The following is a 20,463-nucleotide window of genomic DNA, read 5'->3' as shown; positions in this document are numbered from 1 at the left end:
GAAACTGAGGCAAAATTATGTTTGAGGTCTAACTTAGGCAATTTACAGAGACTCTCTCACAAAGCAAAATGAGAAAAAGGAATGCCTCTAAGGAATAAAGGTTGGCAAATAAAAGTAATAAAAAGACTAGCTTTTAGCTCAGTGAAACCACCTTTGCTAACAGTGGAAGGGCATGTACCTTCCATCAGTTTGGGGAAATGGTTACTTTATTAAGGCACTGTTCAAATAATCCTCCCTTATGTTTGCACTTAAAGATTAACCTTCCATGTGTTAATCATCAACCTCCTCTGTTGATTGGTTGTTTAGTTGATTGGTTGTTTTGTTAGAGTGTTACTATTAGCCTTGGCTGGCTCTGTAACTCAGACTGACCTTGAACTATTAATTGAAGTGCTGAGGTTATAGGCATGTTCCACTAACCCCTCAGCATCCCAGATATATATATATATAGATATAGATATAGATATAGATATAGATATAGATATAGATATAGATATAGATATAGATATATATATATATGTTAAGGGTTCCTTCAAAGGTCATTACTACTTAATACATACAGGTAAAGTTACCAAGCACAGCACAATTCAAAAATCAAACTGATGGTTTCTAAGACATTTATCATTTTTATAGTATTTAGATGATTTCTAATTCTCCTAAGATTTGATCAGCCATAAAGTTGGTGGTACCTGATAACTAGATTGACCTAGAAAGATCTAGGTTTTAGATTAGTTAAATATTTAGAATATTGGTAATTATGGATAGCAGCCTGGAACTACCACCTCTCCATGCATTAGCTTAAACTCAGATCATAGTTTAAACTTGTAAAGACTGGGTATCACTAAATAATCTGTATAATCAGGTTACTTAGCTTTAGTTACTTAGCTTTTATAGGACATAAATTTAGACTGGTAACAGAAATAATAATAAAATTCTTAATCTTCAGGAAACTTCATAATTTATTGGAGAGGAAAGCATGCAAGCTGTAAATCAAAACTAAGTGAAATGTTGCAGTGTATCAGTATACCAAGCTGACGTGGTGCAGCGCCCCTGCATTGCTCCTTCAGTTTGGTAGCCTTCCCCTTCAACTGCTGCACACCTTTAATCCCAGCACTTGGGAGGTAGAGGCAGGCAGGTCTCTGTGAGTTTTGGGCCAGCCTGGTCTAGAGTGAGTTTCAGGCCACCCTGGACTACACAGAGACTTAAAAAACGAAGCTCAGGGCTCAGAGAGATAGCTCAGTAATTAAGATCACTGACCACTCATCCAGAAGAAGAGCAACAACAATTCCCAGCAACCACATGGTGGCTTATAGCCATCTGCAGTGGGACCCAGTGTAGACGTCACTGCGTCTGAAGACAGCTACATGTACTCACATACACAAAATAAGTACATAAATCTTTAAAAAAACAAAACAAAACAAAAAAAAACCCAAAAAAAAAAACTCTCTCCCCCCAAAAAGAGATTTGCTTTGTCTTTTCCCAGTTTTGTTTGTTTATTTTGTTTCATTTTGATTTTGGTTTTCTTGTTTCTGTTTTTGTTTGGTTTGGATTTTTGTTTTTGTTTTTTGATCCATTTTGTTGTTGTTGTTGTCTCACCTTGTAGTTCAGGGGTCTTGAATTCAAGGTAATCTTCCTGCATTAGCCTCTGAAGTAGTGGTTTTACAGGCATGAGCCACCACGTCCAGCCTCCCCTAGCTCTTTACCAAAAATGTGTAAGTGATGAGAACTGAGACTCAGTCTGTTTGTTCTGTGCTGTCTCCCTAGCAGCACTTGCTGAGCAATTAGAGCTCACTGAGTAGAGAATGCGCCTGCTGTGGCTGCCCTTCCTCCTTGCTTCATTCTTGAGGCTGCTGCAGCTTTTTACACAGCTTAGTGAGGGACCACTGGCCCTGGCCTCGGGTGCTGTTCATGGCTTCTAAATTCAGAGGTAGATAATAAGTTGACTTACATTTTTAAAGGAACAAGTTTTAAGAAATTTTACTTCTAAGAACCCAAGTCATTTACCATCTTTAAAATTACCAATATTTGGACTACTTTCTGTTTCCGAAGAGGCTAACGTACATCTTACACATTGATGAAATGTCCAGCTAACAGAATACATACCTTAGAAGTCACCCTCCTGCCGTTTGATCACTCCAGGTCCAGTCTAGAAGTCCAGTGTGCTGAAAGTGTGCCCAGAACAGTTTCTTGCTGCTATTTAAAAAGCCCAGTCAATTAATTTAGTTAGGATAAAGAAATGGTCCTCACAATAAGTATGGTAAAAGTCAAATAGTTAAAAAGTTAAATATATAGTTAGCTAAACTTTTAATTTATATGAAAACTATAGTATATCTTACAATTTTGCCTCAATTTTAATTTTTACTTTTTTTTTCTAAATTTAAACTTTTAATTGAAACTTTAAAGGTTTCATGTAGTTAAGCCCCTGACATATATCTAATTTAAAATACCAAAGCAATCCTTGTACTGCAGAGCAATGATTCCATAACACACCTATTTACATTCTTTTTGCATTTTTTTTGAGTCAGGATCTCATGTACCTTAAATGTACTATGTATTTGAAGATGGCTTTTATTCCCTGATCCTCCTGCCCCCAACTCCAATGTGAGGGTATAAGCATGGGTCACCTTACTTGACTCTTACTATTCTTAAAGGTTTGTTTAGTTTAAGCAGGTGTGCATTCCGGGGCTGAAACCAAGCCTGAAAAAGCAGAGCCTTAGAAACACAGGCCACAGCAGTCACCTGGGTATTTAAATGTGGAGTGTTCTTCTCTAACTATAGCAAATCTATGTCAAAACTGCTGGAACAGGGACAGGTATTCAGACAATTTTCTTCTCCCAAAAGGCCAGATAATAAATTTTAGGCTTTGCTGGCCAAGAAGTAAAGTGGAAACTACTACTTAGGCACTTATATAACTATTTTAAATGTAACCATTTAAAAATGAGAATACTGGCCATAACTTTCAGGTCATAAAAAACAGCTGACCACGATTTTACATAAAAGCCAGTTTACAGATTTCTGCTTTATAATAAATCAGTCACAGAGAGAACCAAGCTGTATCTATTATAATATCTTTATGGCAGAAATTCAAGTGTTAAAAAACGAGTTCTTTTATCTAGGTTAAAAGCATAAGACATTAAATAGAAAATAAACTGATAAAATACAATGTGTTCACTAATTGTGATATAAACAACAAATAAAATTATTGTGTTCACTGTTTCACCAATTTCACATGCTAGATCCGTGAACATCAGAACAGACCCTGGAATGAGAGAGTGCCTCACTTTTTTCTTTTCTCTGTTAGACAGTGTGTCATTGTGTGTAGTCCTGGCTGACTTTGAACTCAGGGATCTGTTGGCTTCTGCCTCTGGAGTGCTGGGATTAAAGGCCTACAGTGCCAGCTACATTATGGAGTAAATAAAATGGTGGCTTTCCTTTTCCTTTTCCTTTTCCTTTTCCTTTTCCTTTTCCTTTTCCTTTTCCTTTCCTTTTCTCTCCTCTTCTTCTTTCCTTCTCCCCCTCTCTTTCTTTCTTTCTCTAAATCAAGAAAACAAAATTACTCCAGAAAAAAGATGAGCAAATGAGATTTTGTGAAGTCCTTAATGTTCTATATAGCTAAGATGTTATCATTCTAATGAGTTTTTCCTAAACATTTAAAGCATTAATCCTGTATTGCTTCGTGATTTTTAAAGTATATATCATTTGCATAGAAATTTTGGTCCATCTAGCCTTTCTGGACTCTGTAGAGCCAGAATCCTTTGTACTATAAATATGCCAGCATTTCTTCACTCATTATAACCAGCTCATTCTGATTTTTAATGATTCTACTTACCTTATTAAAGAAAATTGCAGAGGAAATCATCAAAGAGAAAAACTAGGGTTTCTAGGGAGTTAAAAGCCCTGGTACTGGGCTGGCTTGTTCCAGTTCTGTGGTTAGGACAAATGAGTCAGCTTCCTTGTGTATTTCCCAGAGAGCAGTTAGCCTTGAGGTTCTTCAGCTGTGGGTGTTCAAAAGGTAAAAGACATGCTGCAGTGTGGTCTCCTTCTAACCCTAATTCAGTGAGTGTATCTGTTTCCTTGGGTTCTTCCTGCGATTTCTTTGGGTGACATTCCTCACCATGGACTGCGACAAAGGGAAACGGAAGTCCTTTAGACTGAGATGGTTGATGACAAAGAGTGGTGATTGTGATGCTGTACATACATGGTTTTTTGTAAGTGACTTTAGTTATTGTGTTCCCTTCACTAGATTTAATATCAGAGGAACAACAGTAGGTGATAGAATAATGAGGTAATGCAGTATGCTCCTTCATTTCTTCTTTACGATGGATGTGCCAGGTCCTCTTTTCTACAGCTAACCACCTTTCCTATTAACAGTTAATACTTCCTTTGAACGCATAAGTGCTAAGCATTATAAACAGGTTGCTTTTCACAAACTATTTCTCTGCATGTGCTGCATGGGAATAGAATGAAAAGAAATTCCGTGTGTGCAGATGTAACTGCTGTTCACTTCAAGTGTGGTGACAAGTAGCTATAGTCTAAAATGGGGTCCTTCAAATATCTGGTACTTGTTTTGATACTTGGTTAAGGAGTGCAACCTATGTTTTCTTAAAACTTGATTGGCATACTAATTAGCAGTTTTTGTTATTCATATGCACTTTTAATTCTTTTAATTCTGTTCACTTAATTCTGTGCTAGGTCTTAAAATTCTGATTTTTCAATGCCATTTTCTTGCAAGTAGCTAAATAACTTAAGAATATCACATACCAAGATGATGTACAACCCTTAAATATTTCTCTAATTGAAAAGCTAACAGTGTTACACAGTTTTTAGTAGAATTTTTAAAGTGAACCCTATATTCTAACAGTCATCTACCCAAGCTACTTACTGAAAAAGATTAGCCAAACTAAAAAGTGGCATTTTTTTTTTTTTAGGTATTATCAGTTTCTAAAGTAAAGTTGTACATAAAATATATAGTAGCAATCAAAATGTAAAATATAGTAGCAATCAAAATGTAAAAAATAGTTTTTTATATGGAATACAGAAATAGTAAAATAAACCAAAAATTAGCATAAATGTATAGTAATTTCTGCTTAAAGCCTGTCCTCAGGACCTTAAAGTAAGTTTAAATCCATTTTTACTTAAAAAAAAAAAAACAAAACAAACAAACTTTATTTCAGGCTGGAGAGATGGCTCAGTGGTTAAGAGCACTGACTGCTCTTCAGGGGTCCTGAGTTCAATTCTAAGCAACCACATGGTGGCTTACAACCATCTGTAATGGGATCGGATGCTCTCTTCTGGTGTCTGAAGACAGCTACAGTGTACTCATATACATACAATAAGTAAATAAATTAAAAAAAAAAAAAAAAGCTTTATTTCTATTATTGCATGTATATTTGAGGGCACACACTACATTGTAGGTGTGACAATCAGGGACACCTTTGTGGAGTCTATTATTTCCTTCCACCTTTATGAGAGATCCAGAGATTAAATCCAGGTCACCAGCAAAGCCCTCAGTTTTGTTTTATGCTGGTCTTTGTAGGCTGTTTTGACATTAAGATATATTTTGAAGTCAATAATTTTGTAAATTATTCTGTTACTGGCTATTATTTTTTAATTTAATGACACCAAAATTGAATCAATTCAGGGCTTTTTGATGTTTTTAACTTACTAAACTTCATCCCAAGTATTCAAAGCTGGTTTCTGCTTTTAAAATAAAGATTGCAACTAAAAAGTAACGTGTTGCTTCAGGTGGGTCTTAGAAAGGCTAAAACCATATAAACTATGTGAAAAAGAAAGAATGATGTTGAAATAGAAAATATCACTGTACGGCTTCTTTGAGTGAATGAAATAGGGCTCGTTCTCTGCCTCAGTTTTTATGTAAAGATTTATTAAATAAAATGTGATTTAAGACAGCATTTTCCTGAAGTCTCACACACAGCTTTTTAAAATTTCTGCTGAAATAAATTAGAAATATAAAAGTATAAGAGATGAAAGTCCTCACAACAGACTGTTACATTGTATAAATATGCTTTACTGTATTACAAATGCACCACACCGTATCACTATCTCTTTGAATAATAAATAAAATGGCAGTGGTCCTCTGCTCTTTCTCCTGGGATCTCACTGCCTCCTTCTAGTGTCCATCCTCAGCTGGACTTTGAGAGATGAGATTGGCCAGGGTGGAGTGGGCACAGTCCCACAACCTGGTGATCTCCTGTATTTGGGTGTCACCCCTTTGATGCTGGACATATCTCAAGAAATATCCCCCTTCTTCTGCCTCCAGAACAGCTGGGACTTCAGGCATGAGCTTCCATGGCCCTGGACCTAATGTTTGTAAAATTCATTTCCAAGTTCACACACAAATCCTCAGATGATGGTTGCAGGTGTAGTAAGTCTGTACAGTTCAGGGAAAGGTGAATATGGTATGGTTATCTTTTGTATTTATTAACACTTTTAAAAAATGTCTCTCAGTAGCTTGGGGAGATAGCTCAGTGCTTGCTTTGCAACCAATGGGGCCTGAGCTTGGATCCCCAGCATGAACATAAAAGCTGGGCACAGTGGCACAGCTCTGCAACCTCATCATAGGAGCACATGGAGACAGATGGGTCTCAGGATTTCACCAACTAGCCAGTCTAGCTAAAACTGAAGCTCCAGTTTCAGTGAGAAACTGTCTGAAAAATAAGGTGTTCATGATTAAAGGAGACACCAGAGGGGTCACACACACACACACACACAACACAGATGCTTGTCAGTGACATTTGTAATATTTTACAAAGAAGTTTTCTAAATCTTTTAAAAGAATTTTAATTTTTGTTGCTGTAACAAATGTGATCATTTACATTTTTATGCTAGTTGTGTTTTGCTGATTTTTTTAGAAATATAGTTGTCTTGTATCCTAATTATATTTCCAGCCATATTAATTTTCTAGCATTTCTATTACTTAACCTATAGATTATTTTGTTTTTTTAAAATATAGAAATTAGACACAAATGTAAATTTTATTTCTTACTCATTTTTTTCTTACTGTAGCAGCTGATAAGTATTAGGTATTATGTCTCACCCTGCCTGTGAGGAGGATGCCCACGGATGTGTTTAGGTGGGTGGTTAGGGCTGTCGGGAGGAACTTGTAAAAAGTTTCCAACACTCCTTTCTGTCTTGCTGTGTTAACAGTTTCTGTTATGAGTGGGCTTGGCTTAATCAGACACATTTTCACTCTGCTGAGTTACTGTGTTTTAGGGTTTTTTTTTCCCCCCTCATTGTATTAAATAGCTAGTATTATTCATTAGTGCTTTGAAAATTCTGGACCAATTAATTTTACATTTGTTTCTTTAGTCCTTCAATAAGCTTGTTAGTCAAACGCTCTGTTACTCTGTAGAACAGTTTTATGAATGCTTTTTAATTTGCCTTGATAGCTTAGAGTATACCAATTTTTATTAAAACAAATTTTAAACAAAATATAGAAATACGTAGTTGTAACATGAAAATTCTAACAATTTGCTGTTCCCAAACCCTTTCTGTGAATACATAAATTTACTTTTCTCTGAATATTTAGATTAATTTCTAGTCAGCTGCAGTTTTTACTGAGGAAATATGTCTTTGTATTTTCCACAAGATTTTTTTTTTTTTTTTTTAGACATGGTTTCTCTTTGTAACCCTAGCTGTCCTGGAACTTTCTATATAGATCAGGTTGGCCCCAAACTCACAGAAATCCACCTTTCTCTGCCTCCCAAGTGCTAGGCTTAAAGGCATACAGCAGGACCCAGCTTTCCCAAGACTTTTTTAACATATAAAATTGCCAAAGCAAAGCTTTATACATATTTTAAATTTAATATATAGTATTTAATTTTAAAAAAATATTATGTTCTAGAACTCAAGTACACTGCTGATAAGGTGTGAATCTGTGTAATTACATTCCCAAACTGTGACTGAAGCTGAACCTTGTGCACATACTTTAGTGCAGCACTCACTCTAACAGACACACACCTGCCAGAACACACACACACACACACACACACACACACACACACGGATGCACAAAGCCAAGCAGATACATGCCACTGAATTAAAGTCCACAAACAAAACCATGATAGCAAAGGTCAGAAACGTTTCCCCTGGAGGAAGAGAAATGACAGGAGTAGACACAGGGGAGACTCTAGATCTGATGATGCTCAGTCTGATAAACATGAAGAGAAGTTTGTTTATTGATGACACTATCATCTTTTTTGTGCCTTTAGTCACTGCTAAGTCATTTGTCTTAACTACCGATTGGTAGTTTTAGATCTTACAGACTTTCCATCTGCTGCATGTCAAAATATGGAGTTTTAAATGACAAATCGAAGCTTCAGAATTAAGTAATATTGGCTGTTAGGGAATATTCCCTGGATAATATAGAAGAGCTTTAAGAGTCCCTTGTTCTTGAGTGGCTACTACTGCCATGGTCTCCTTTGTAGGGAGAATAGACTCTGCCTCATTAACTGTGACTCTCCTTTGGTGTGGAGCCATATAAAGGAGATGCCAGTGGGAGAGCTTCATCTTATCTCTTACGGACTAGCCTGCTCTTTAAATTAAGTCAGATGTCAACTAATTAGTTTACTGCTGTTTCCATGTTACTCTTAGTTTCTTTGGGCTTTTCTTTATGGCCTCTATAAAGAGAAACATTTAAAAATTTTAATAGAGCGTTGTTTTTTTCTTGAGACAGCATTTCAAGTTGCCTTGGCCTCAAAATCCACTTTGTAGTCAAAGCTGGTCTTGGGTTCCTGACCCCCTCTGCCTCCTACAGGTTGTCATTCCAGGTCTAGATCACCAAACGAGGCTAAATAGGGTGTTTTACTTGACGTAAAATTGTACATGAGTTCTATCTGTGTGGTTTTATAAAACAGTACTTCAGAAACTAGTATGTCGCATGCTATTTTCTTTACTTTTTCAACCAGTACCAAGTTCCTAAGTGATCACTGAACTAAATATCTTGTAGTAACTTAACTACTATGATGAAGTCTGCCTTTTTATGCTTTTGATTGGAGGTGCTTTATTAAAATAATGTGTTTTAAATATATTATAGACTTATATTTTGACATTTTCAGTATTATTCAGAAGTTGCTTGTGAATGTTTATTCTTGGTTTTTGTTTTAATATGCAATACATAGGCGCTCCGCTGTCGCCCGCATTCAGGAGTTCTTCAGGAGGAGAAAAGAAAGGAAAGAAATGGAAGAATTGGACACTTTGAACATTAGGAGGCCACTAGTAAAGATGGTTTATAAGGGCCACCGCAACTCCCGGACAATGGTACCAGCTGCTCATGGCATTCTTTGATGAGATTGCAGTTCGTGGTTTTTCTGTGGTGATTTTGTTACGTCTTTATTCAAGCATGTTTCTTTTAGTCTGGCAACATATTGCAAGAAAATTCTACCTTACTAAGGAAATATATGTAAGCTAGAAAAAAATATTTTAGAATAAGAAGCTGTTGATTTTTGTTGTTGTTTTGCTTTGTTTATACTTGCTGTCCTCCTTCAGAGTTTACAATTTTTTTTTTTTTTTACTATTTTTTTCTAAATTCTTTTCTTCATCTCCAAGAGGATGTCACCCCACCACCACCACCACCACACCAGACCTCCCCACTCCCTGGGGCTCCAAGTCTCTCAAGGGTTATGTGCATCATCTCTGACTGAGTCCAGACCAAGCAGCCTTCTGCTGTGTTGGGGCCTCAAATTAGCTGGTGTATGCTGCCCGATTGCTGGCTCAGTGTCTGAGAGATTTCAAGGGTCCAAGTTAGTTGAGACTCCTGGTCTTCCTATGGGGTCACCCTCCTCCTCAGCTTCTTCCAGCTTTTCCCTAATTCAACCACAGGGGTCAGCAGCTTCTGTCCATTGGTTGGGTGGAAATATCTGGATCTGACTCTTTCAGCCTCTTGTTGGGCCAGAAACTATAAATCTTTTGCCTTTTACTATTAACTTTTTTAAAGTTCATTTTACAACGTTTTGTTAGTTTGGAAAATAAATCTGTATATGAAATCTAGGTTGATTATAAAATACAGATACATTAGTTATAATACCTTTTAAACTAACAACTAAAAAGTGGCTTTGGTCACTCTGTCTCTCCTAGGTTTAATTTCTTCATCTTTGAAATAGCCAGGATAGAGCAGGTGATCTTAGATCAGTTGTAGTGTTCAGAATTCCCAAATCTGCACACCCTATGCAAGGTAACTAATGTAACTGTTACTCTAAACAGTTCCTATCTAGAAAGCATTCTCTGTAGTTGCAGTGTGTTACCACAAAGTACCTGCAGATTGTGTTTTACCTTTTTTTAAAGGAATAGGTAAAAAAATAAACTGAAATGAGGAAATAATTACCTTTCCTTGTACATGTCATTGGTAATAACAATTTCATCATTTTTAATAGAAGTGACCAATTTGTACTTTATGCATTTTGCCAATTAAACTTTTAGACAAGACTAATTAAAGGTGGGCTGAGGATCTAACCAAGTGGCTGAGTGCTTGCCTAACCAGCATGTGCCCTCAGTTCATTTCTTAGCACAGAGGAGATGAAAGTACAAGTAAGTGCACAGCTGCAGTGTGGCTGCAGGGCCTCCTTCCCTGCCTGCTTGTGTGAGCTCCAGGGCAGCAGAAGCTTCAGAGGAAGTCACTCTTAAAGGCACTGTCTGCAGTGTAAAGATCTCTCTATGCTCCTGTCATGTGTGCTTTATTAAAACAGGATCGCTATTACATATATCACATCCCTTTGCTTGCTTGATTAAAGATATATTTATCTTTTCTTCTTAACTCTGTGGGCTTCTAACAGTTAATGAAAAAAATACTTTTTGTTCTTGGCAAATACAAAAGACAACAATTCCTTTATTCTATGAAATGTTGTTTTCTTTATAAGCTAAAATGACATGATTTTTAGAAAGTTCATCTGTAGGTATATACTTTTTTCCAGTATACTGTTTTAAGCCCAGAAATTGTATTTCCTCATTTAGCATGTGTGAAGTACCTGTTGTGTGTCAAATCCTGTTGACATTGACATTGACGGGCGGGAGGGGAGGGAGCACGGGGGGAGGGGGGGCTTCCAATGCTTTTCCACCATGTTATTGTCCATGGTGAAGTGCTGTCATGATTTTAAGATTCTTAGAAGAAACGAACTTCAACATTTAACTTTTTTATTTTTAAAATCAATTTATTTTCAACATTAGAATAGAATCTGCCTTTGTTTTGGTAACTGTGGCTTGGCTATCCTGTTTCATAAAATCCCTCAGATAAAAGAAGCCAATTTCTGGGGTGCTAACTTTGTAATGAGCGGTTCCGATTGTGGCCATATCTTCATCTGGGACCGGCACACTGCTGAACATTTGATGCTTCTGGAAGCTGATAATCATGTGGTCAACTGCCTGCAACCCCATCCGTTTGATCCAAGTAAGTAAGGTGTCTTTCTTACTGACTGGGAATTGCTGTGCTCATTCATCAGCTATAGAGAATATTACAGAAATCTGAATTATCCTACTAAGCACTGCTAGATATAGTTATAGCTCTACAAGGACTTAAAGAATTTGTTTTATGGATGGTTCACAAAGCCCCACCCCTACCTAAGAAGATACTGGCAGTTGAAGGATGTAGGTAAAGGGAGCATCCGTTCCCTCAGGGATGTAGCTCCTGGAAGAGAGTGTGCTTGTGCTGTGGTGGCTGGTGTTCAGGCACGTGCTGGCAGCATTCACTGGTCTCAGTGGATTGAATGAATACACAGTTGGGAGGGGAGGCAGGACTGAGTGTCCATCTGGGAATAGCTGGAGAGGGAATAGAAGACAGATTTGATCAGAACAGTGTGTACACACGTATGGAATTCTCAAAAAACAAATAAATATTTTTTAAAGTCCTAACCTCAAAAAGAAAGAAAAAAAATGTGCTTTTGACAGATATTCTTAAAAAAATAAGTTTGTTCTTCTAATATTTTAAGTTTTGTTGTCTCTTAGAGTCTGGCATGACTGAGTTACTCATCATGTATTCAAAACAAACCTCCAAGCCTTTTTAAGTCCTCACAGGTCAGAAGTAATTTACTAGCATAAAAGATAATTGGCTTGTTCTTGCCTTCTATTTGAAGTGGCCATATATTTTAGAAGAAAACAGTGAATAAGACAGAAATTTGAGTGACTTCAAAGTGGTCTTAAATTTTTGTTCTATAGTTAGTTACTTATATAACTAACTATATTTAAAAGTATAACTAACAATTAATTATATAGTAAAAAGATTAAAGAGATAGCTCAGCAGTTAAAAACAAGTTCTACTTTTTTTTTTTTTTTTTTTTTTTTTTGAAACAGGGTTTCTCTGTGTAACAGAAGACTGACTGTCCTGGATTCTGAACTAGCTTTGTAGACCATACTGGCCTCAGACTCACAGAGATGTGCCTGCCTCGGCCTCCTGAGTGCTGGGATTAAAGGCTAAACATTTACTACTCTTGTAATGCACCTGAGCTGGCTCCCAGCACTCACGTTAGGCAGCTCACAACCACCAGACAATTCAAAGCAAATCTTTGGCTAGGTACAATTTTTTTTGTTTGTTTGTTTGTTTTGTTTTTTTGAGACAATGTTTCTCTGTATAGTCCTGGCTGACCTGGAACTCACTCTGTAGACCAGGCTGGCCTGGAACTCAGAAATCTGCCTGCCTCTGCCTCCCAAGTTCTGGGATTAAAGGCATGCGCCACCACTGCCCGGCAGGTACAGTCTCATACACCTTTAAACTCAGTACTCAGGAGGTAGAGGCAGGTGGATCTCTGTAATTTCCAGGCCAGCCTGGTCTTCACTGTGAGTTTCAGGACAGCTAAGACTATGTAGAGACCCTGTCTCAAAAAGCAAAACAAAACATCAAAAGTATTTATAGTAGTTTTCAACCTAAGTTTTGTTAATTTTGCACCCATGCTTAATATTTACATCTTGAATTTATGATAAAGATGTAAATTTTCTTTTTAGTTCTAGCCTCATCTGGCATAGATTATGACATAAAGATCTGGTCGCCACTAGAAGAGTCAAGGATTTTTAATCGAAAACTTGCTGATGAAGTAAGACTTTTACTATGCTTCTATTTTAATTTTTATCTAAAATGCTATTTTAAGGGATAAAGTTTATTATTAATTGCTAACATAACTAAGATATTTGGTTAAGGAAGTCAAATCTTTAATCTCAGCACTCGTGAGACATAGGCAGATGGATGTCTATGAGTTCATGGTCTACATACATAGCAAGTTCTAGGCCAGCCAGGGCTACATAATGAGACCACGTCTCAGAAAAAGAGGGGGAGGGAAAGGAGATCAAATCTTTTGAAAAATGAAAATGAGATAAATAATACTAGAGGTAAAAATCAGATTAGTATCTTACTAATTATAATATTGACTTTAATAACACATTAGTTATATATCTTAAAGAAAAATAAGTTTGACTGTCATGCTTATTGTGTATAACAAAAATCATTTAAAGTTCTGTCTTCATAAAAGTGTTTTAGCTGAAAACAAATTGATTCCGCAGCCTGTAATCCACCTTCTACCATTCAGGAAGCTGAAGCAAGAAATTCTGGTCAGAGGAGCCACATATCAAGACCCTGTCACAATAAGCAAAACAGAACAGAGAGAGACAGGGAGGGGGAGGTGGGAGGAGGAGAAAAAAAATAATCTTACTGTATGCCCCCCTCTATAATTAAGTTTAAGTGAGCATAAAGAAGGGTTAGATTATGCAGGAAAATGGGTAGAAACCAGATTACCATGTTATTTTCTATTATGAGTTCTTCACAGAGAGAATTAGGACTGCCCCTTCAGTGTGAGTAGGTAGAGGACCAAATGAACAGATGCTTCTTCTTTATTGTTATTCTAAGACTTCTTTAGATCCTTGGTTTTATTCATTTTCATTAACATTTTTAGCTAGCATACAAAATACTGGATCTCAGTGAAAGGGAGTGAGGGTGGGGGTGATTTCACATTATCATTGCAAACCTTAATCATTGAACCTTAATCATTCTTACTCCCGCCTCTATCAGGAGTCCTTGTCTTTCCCCAGACAGCCTCCCTTCTGATTCCTGCTTGTGTGTGTGTGTATATATATAAAATCCTGAATATGAGAAGAAAAAAAAAACATAGTTCTTTCATATCATATATGTATAAAATTCTGCATGTAAGAGAAGACACAAGTATGTGGTCTCTGTATTACTCCTGTTACCATCTCTTACCTCCCCCTCCCTTTCCCCTTAGACCTCTTCCTCCCCACTCCTACTCACCCTTCTGTCTTATGCATATGATATATTCTTCCTGGCAGAAAAAACATGCTGTGTTTGACTTTCTGAGTCTGGCCTAACATGGTAATCTAGTTTCTGCCCATTTTCCTGCATAATCTAACCCTTCTTTATGCTGACTTAAACTTAACTGTGTATATACCACATTTTCTTTATCCGTGGATATCTAGACTGGTTCTGTAGTCTGGCTTTTATGAGTGCCGCAGCAATAAACATATTCATGAGTATCTCTATGCTCTGCTGGCTCAGATCCCTTTGGGTATAAACATGGGAGTGGTACAACTAAGTTATATGTAGTCCTGTTTGTAGCCTTTTGGGGGAAGCTTCATACTGATTCCCATGGGGGCTGTGGACCAGTTTACTTTTCCACCAGCAAAATCTTTTTTCACCCTTCTTTTCCAGCATTTCTTGTCACTTGTTTTCCTGATGATAGACATTTTGATTGTGGTGAGGTGATATCTCAGTATAGATTCTGTTGTTGTTGTTTTGAGTCAGGATCTCACTTTGCCAGCTCCAACTGACCTAGAACTGGCGGTGTGGACCAGGCTGGCCTCAAACTTGTCTGTGCTTGTGCAAGTGCTAGGATGAAAGTTGCACTGCCTCACCCAGCTCCCACTGTAGTGATCTCCCTGATGGCTGAGGGACAGGGTTGAACATTTTCTTTCTGTTTTACTGGCCACTTGTATTTTATTTGAGAACTTTCTGTCCAGTTATTTTCTCCATTTATTGGTTGGACAACTTGGTTTTTTGAAATTTAATTTTTTTCTGCTCTCTGTTAGATGCACTGTGTAGCCAGCTTTTTCTCCCATTCTAGACTGTCTCTTTACTATGTTAATGGTGCAGATGCCTTTTAAGTTGATAAAATCCTACTGGTTCACTTGGAATTATTTTTTGAACAATTAGAATCCTTTTCATAACGTTCCTCTCTGTGTTTGTATCTTGTAGTGTTTCCCCTCCCCTAACACTAATAGTGTCAAGTCTTACATTAATGATCCATTTTGAGTTGAATTTGGGGCAGAATTAGAGAGGTGGTTGTAATCTCATTCTGCATGGACATTTTAAGTTTTCCTAGCACCTTTTAAAAGGCTCTCTCTCTAGTGTATGTTTTTTGACACTATAGAAATCTTTCACTTTTTTTATTTAAAGATTTATTGAATACACACACACACACACACACACACACACACACACACACACACCTTAGCTCTGTTTCAGACTCAGTAAAAGAGGGTATCCGATCCCATTACAGATGGTTGTGAGCCACCATGTGTTTGCTGGGAATTGAACTCAGGACCTCTGGAAGAGTAGTCAGTACTCTTAACCGCTGAGCCATCTCTCCAGCCCCATCTTTCACTTCTTTGAGTAGATTTATTCATGGCTCTAGGACATATTTATGTATTTTGATACTATTGTGAATGGGATTGTTCTCATTTCTTTCTCAGAATGTTTATTATAGGAAAATGGCTGGTTTTCTATGTTGAGTTTTGTATACTGTTTCTTTGCTTGAGGGACAAGAAAGGATAAAAGGGAGTAAATATGGCTCAAGTACAAGATATGCTTGAACTAAATAAGGTAATTATGAAACCCATTATTTTAAAGTACAACAAATATAAATTAATTTTTTAAAGAAATGCTGGCCTCTGATCTTCTTTTAACTGCAAGTAATTGTTTGACATTGAATAGCCTTAAGGTAGAAATATAGACATCACACATAAAAACAATGAAAAATATTTGTCTTAAGACTTGCTCAGTTTTGAAACTGCTTTCATAATCTTTAAAGCAAAGGTACTGTCATTGTATCAACTTTGACATACTTGTTAATTGCTGTAGGTTATAACTCGAAATGAACTCATGCTGGAAGAGACTAGAAACACCATTACCGTCCCAGCCTCTTTCATGTTGAGGATGTTGGCGTCACTGAACCATATCCGAGCTGGTAAGAACTTCTATTCTATCATTAAAATCATTATTTTATTTGAAAACAGTAAGCCCTACCTTATAGAGATCTACGTGATTTTCTTAATGTCCAAAACTGAAGTCAACAACTTTAGAACTAGGATTTCTTTCTATGAACACTTAGCACCATGAATTATTTCCTTATAAACCATGTTTGTTAGAAAATGGTAAAATGAAAGCACCGTCACTTGAGAACACTGTTTTAGGTAATCTTCCCGTAACAGAACTGTACCATTATGCTTGGGACACAGTGCACTGCTGGGTATGGTGGCACTCCCTAAACACAAGGGAGGTGGAGGGATGAGGGAGAAACAGCTGTCCGAAGTCACCCTAAGCTACATAGTAAGTTCAAGGCTAGCCTGAGATACATAAGATCCTGCGTCCACTAACAAAAAAATAGTTATGCTAAATACACTTTAACATAGATTTATTTTTTAAAAAAATCAATAATGCCCTAATGAAAAACAAATGTTATATGTTAAGAAAATTATAATAGTGTATTTTTCAATAATTTTTTAAGATTTACTTATCTTCATTTTATGTGTCTGAGTTTTCCTTCATGTATATCTGTGTACTGTATGTATGCAGTGCTCACAGAAGCCATAAGAAGGTATTGGGTCCTCTGGAACTGAAGTTACAGACTATGGTTAGCTGCTATGTGGGTACTGAGAACTGAAGCTAATTGTATGAGTGCTCTTAACTACTGAACCATCTCTCCAACCTCTTAATACTTTTTTTAGGTGATAAACTCTGGTTCAGTGACTCAGATCCAAAATCTATGTATCATTACAAGTAATGTTCAAGAGTAAATTGTGTCATCTGTATTTGTAACCAAACAGTGTATAGTATGACCAGGTTTATCACTTCTCAGTGAGTTCATAAATGCATTCACATGTTGGGTATTATGCATTGTTCATAGAGTACTTATATTGTATCAAATATTAACTGTTTGTTTGTGTGTTTACAGGGTTTCTCTGTAGTCCTAGTTGTCCTGAAGTTTGCTATGTAGAGCAGGCTGGCCTCAAATTCACAGAGACCCACCTGCCTCTGCCTCCTGAGTACTAGGATTAAACACATGCACCACCAAATACTAGCCCCTTAAAAAATATTTTTTTTAATTAAAATTTTTATTTTAGATTTACTTATTTATTTTATTTTATGGTATAAGTGTTTTGCCTGCATGTGCACATGCATGCCTAACCTAGAGGGAGTGCAAAAGAGAGTGCTGGATACTCTTCAACTGGAGTTGCAGTTGGTTGTGAGCAACTGTGTGGGGTTGGGAACTGAACCTGGGGCTTCTACAAAACCAGCAAGTGCCCCAACCTCTGAGCCATCTCTCCAGTCTCTCAAGTATTAACTCTTTAAAGTAGGCTTTAATAATTTGCCCAGGCCATTACCTGAAGAACATTAAAACCTGACTTGAAACTACATTCCCTTTGACTTAGGGTTTCATGTACAGCTATGTAGTTAGGTCATTACTCTGACATGCAAGCCCTGAATGATAAACCAAAATCTTTCTCTTGTCAAAGTTTCTATAATTAAACTGTCCCCTTCCATCTGATGTTTGGTGTCCTTTGGTGGACAATTCTTTAAGCCTGACCTTAATATTTTCCACATTACTTGGGGGAAATGTGCCTGTCGCACATGTCTTAAATGCTATCCTTCCTGTGGCAGTGACTCCATGCTGTTGTCTTCATACACCATGGTATGATACAGCTTACCTTCAGAACTCACAGTCATTCTTCAGTAAACCTTACTCTAGGGTAGGGCTCTGTGGCACAGTGCTTGCTTACTTACTGTGCCTGGGGCTCCTAGGTTGAATTCCCAGCACAGCAGAAACAAAACAAGGACATTAGACACCTTCATTGAACATCCTTTATAAGCCCTGAGGACAGAAAGATAAACATATAACTTTTGCCATCCAAAAGCCAATAATCTAGTCTGAAAAGTCAGGTTCACAAGTAGTGTAACTGGGGTCATCATTGTAAGTCTCATAAAGAGTTTCCAGAAAATGTGGAGGAAGGAGCTCATGAAGAAGTTGGGAAAGTTTCACAAAAAGCATAATAGTTGTACTGGACAGAACCATGATCTAATAAATTGTGCAAAAATGCCCCAAGCAAAGAACATCATTATTATCTCAGGGTTAGCCAATTCCTGAAATGTAGTAGATAATGAATTTTAAGAAATCTTACAAACAGAAGTACACAATCCTCTTACAGGTGTGTCCAGCTGGTTGCCCACAGGCCATGTGTCCCAGAATAGCTGTGAATGCAGCCCAATTGAAAATCATAAACTCATTGAAAATAATGTTTTCAGTATAAGAGGGTTTTTTAGCTTTGCAAAGTTTTTGTTTGTTTTGTTTTTGCAACTTGATTGCTCCTGTTTTAGAGTGTGAACTTTGTAAATGACATCAAAGCACAGTGTTGGAAGGTTGAACACATCTGCATGGTCTCTGGGCTTTTCTCTCTTGCATTCCCTTTCCAGGGCCCCTTAATAACACCTGATATTCATGGTTAAAACTTAGCCTACAAGGAACCTTGTTTGAAAACCACTGCAAGAGAGTGTAATATATCAAAGTCTTGTATGTTTACAATTATATAGCATTGTATATATATGGTATTATGTTCTCATTCTTTACCTCTTGAGGCAAAATTAAAAGCTTATATTGGGGCTGGAGGCAAGAGTACATACTGCTCTTCCAGAAGACTGACATTAGGTGGCTCACAGCTGCCTGTATCACTCGCTCCAGGGGCTTCCAGTGCCTCTGGCCTCAGGCACCTGCACTCAATATACACATGGATGGATGTGCATGCACAGTTATATAATTTAAAATACTGAAAAGTAAATCTTAAAAAAAAAAAAAACCTTTATGTAGCCAGGTTTGGTGGTATATGACTTTAATCCTAGCCCTAGAAATGCAAGGCAGGTAGATCTCTGTGAGTTAGAGGCCAGGCTGGTCTACAGAACTAGTTCCAGGCCAGCCAAGACTGCATAGTAAGACCTTGTTTCTGAAAAACAAAAAAAACAAAAAACAAAAAAATCTGCATATACTAATGAGTAGATTTTTACATATTAAGTTTTCGAATGAGAAATATTTTTCATGGTTTTAAACAAAGTTCTGGGGGTTATTTGTGATAGATAGTAAAAGGATTTTGAGAGTATGTGATTCTCATATCTGTTTTCCAGATCGTCTGGAGGGTGACAGATCGGAAGGTTCAGGTCAGGAAAATGAAAATGAGGATGAAGAATAAACAACTCCTTTGCAAGCACTTAGATGTTCTGAAATTTGTATACGACATTTATTTTTTTCTTTACAGAACTTTAGTGCAATTTAAGGCTATGGTTTTTTTGGAGTGCTTCCCCATTTTTGGGATAACCATACATTGGTTTGGAATGAGTGTGTGCATGAGTTGGGAGAGTGTGTAAAACAAAACAAGCAAAATGTTTTTGAAACTTTTTGCTGTGTATGGAGTCCTAAAAAAAAAAAAAAAAAAAAAAAAGCAAAGTGCAATACTTCCCTAACCCTCAGATGTGGGAGCTTGGATCAATGTTGACAAGTCATTTTCATTGTAGTGAAAATGTTGGTTCAAATAAATTTCTACACTTGCCATTTGCATGTTTGTTGCTTTCTAATTAAAGATGTTGGTTGCTTTAAGATATCCTAAATTTGACTTTTTATTTAATTCTTTGCTACTTTGACCCACATTTTCCAGTCATTTCTCTAACAAAAGAAGACTTGCTGTTTTCTGAATTTAATAGCCTTTTCCATCTTGACCTCTGTGTGACCAGATAATGTAAAAGGGCCTTTATATTTCTCTTCCCTTTTTCTTCACCTTGAGCTACTTCTCACGATATGTTGATACCTCATCCATATCAGTCACTGAGCCTTATGGATGGTTTATATTAGCACAAACTCAAGGTGCTATCTTCTGGTCTACCTCTCTGTCCATATTCCTGATTTGCTGCCATCAGTTAGCTGACTCTAGCATCCACTTCCACTTCAGACAGTCCTTCATACCCAGGCCTTTGTGCACCTTACCTGTTTCCTGAACTGCTCTGTAGACCTAACCTCTTCCACCTCCTATGTTGTCTGTTTGTGTTTCCCTTGATCTAATTACATTCATACATTTCTCCAACCCACTTACAAAAATAAAGTCTTTTCTCAGCACCCAATTATTTCGTATTTATATGCTTTCTAATCATCATCCACACATGCATCCATGGCTGCCAGCCTCTTCCAGAAGCCAACGCCT

The 20,463-nt window shown here is 37.1% G+C and overlaps 1 protein-coding gene across 8 annotated transcripts in view; it reads left to right on the top strand.

Moving 5' to 3' along the window:
• Positions 1–19,865, top strand: part of Dcaf6 (DDB1 and CUL4 associated factor 6) — a 121,425-nt gene extending 101,560 nt beyond the window's left edge. For 5 of the 8 annotated variants that reach the window (XM_076941523.1, XM_034512807.2, XM_034512806.2 and 2 more), the window contains 5 exons: positions 9,138–9,276; positions 11,242–11,398; positions 12,946–13,034; positions 16,085–16,190; positions 19,397–19,865. In XM_076941523.1, coding sequence (XP_076797638.1) covers positions 9,138–9,276; positions 11,242–11,398; positions 12,946–13,034; positions 16,085–16,190; positions 19,397–19,461 — 556 coding nt within the window. In that variant the 3' untranslated portion in view covers positions 19,462–19,865. Of the gene's footprint in view, positions 1–4,240; positions 4,283–9,137; positions 9,277–11,241; positions 11,399–12,945; positions 13,035–16,084; positions 16,191–19,396 lie in introns of all 8 variants that reach the window. The other 3 variants (XM_076941521.1, XM_076941520.1, XM_076941522.1) reach the window with 1 other exon arrangement.
• Positions 19,866–20,463: the final 598 nt, after the last annotated feature.

This window comes from Arvicanthis niloticus, chromosome 10, assembly GCF_011762505.2.
Source record: "Arvicanthis niloticus isolate mArvNil1 chromosome 10, mArvNil1.pat.X, whole genome shotgun sequence".
Classification (NCBI taxonomy): domain Eukaryota; kingdom Metazoa; phylum Chordata; class Mammalia; order Rodentia; family Muridae; genus Arvicanthis; species Arvicanthis niloticus.
This window is presented reverse-complemented; position numbering and strand designations above follow the sequence as displayed.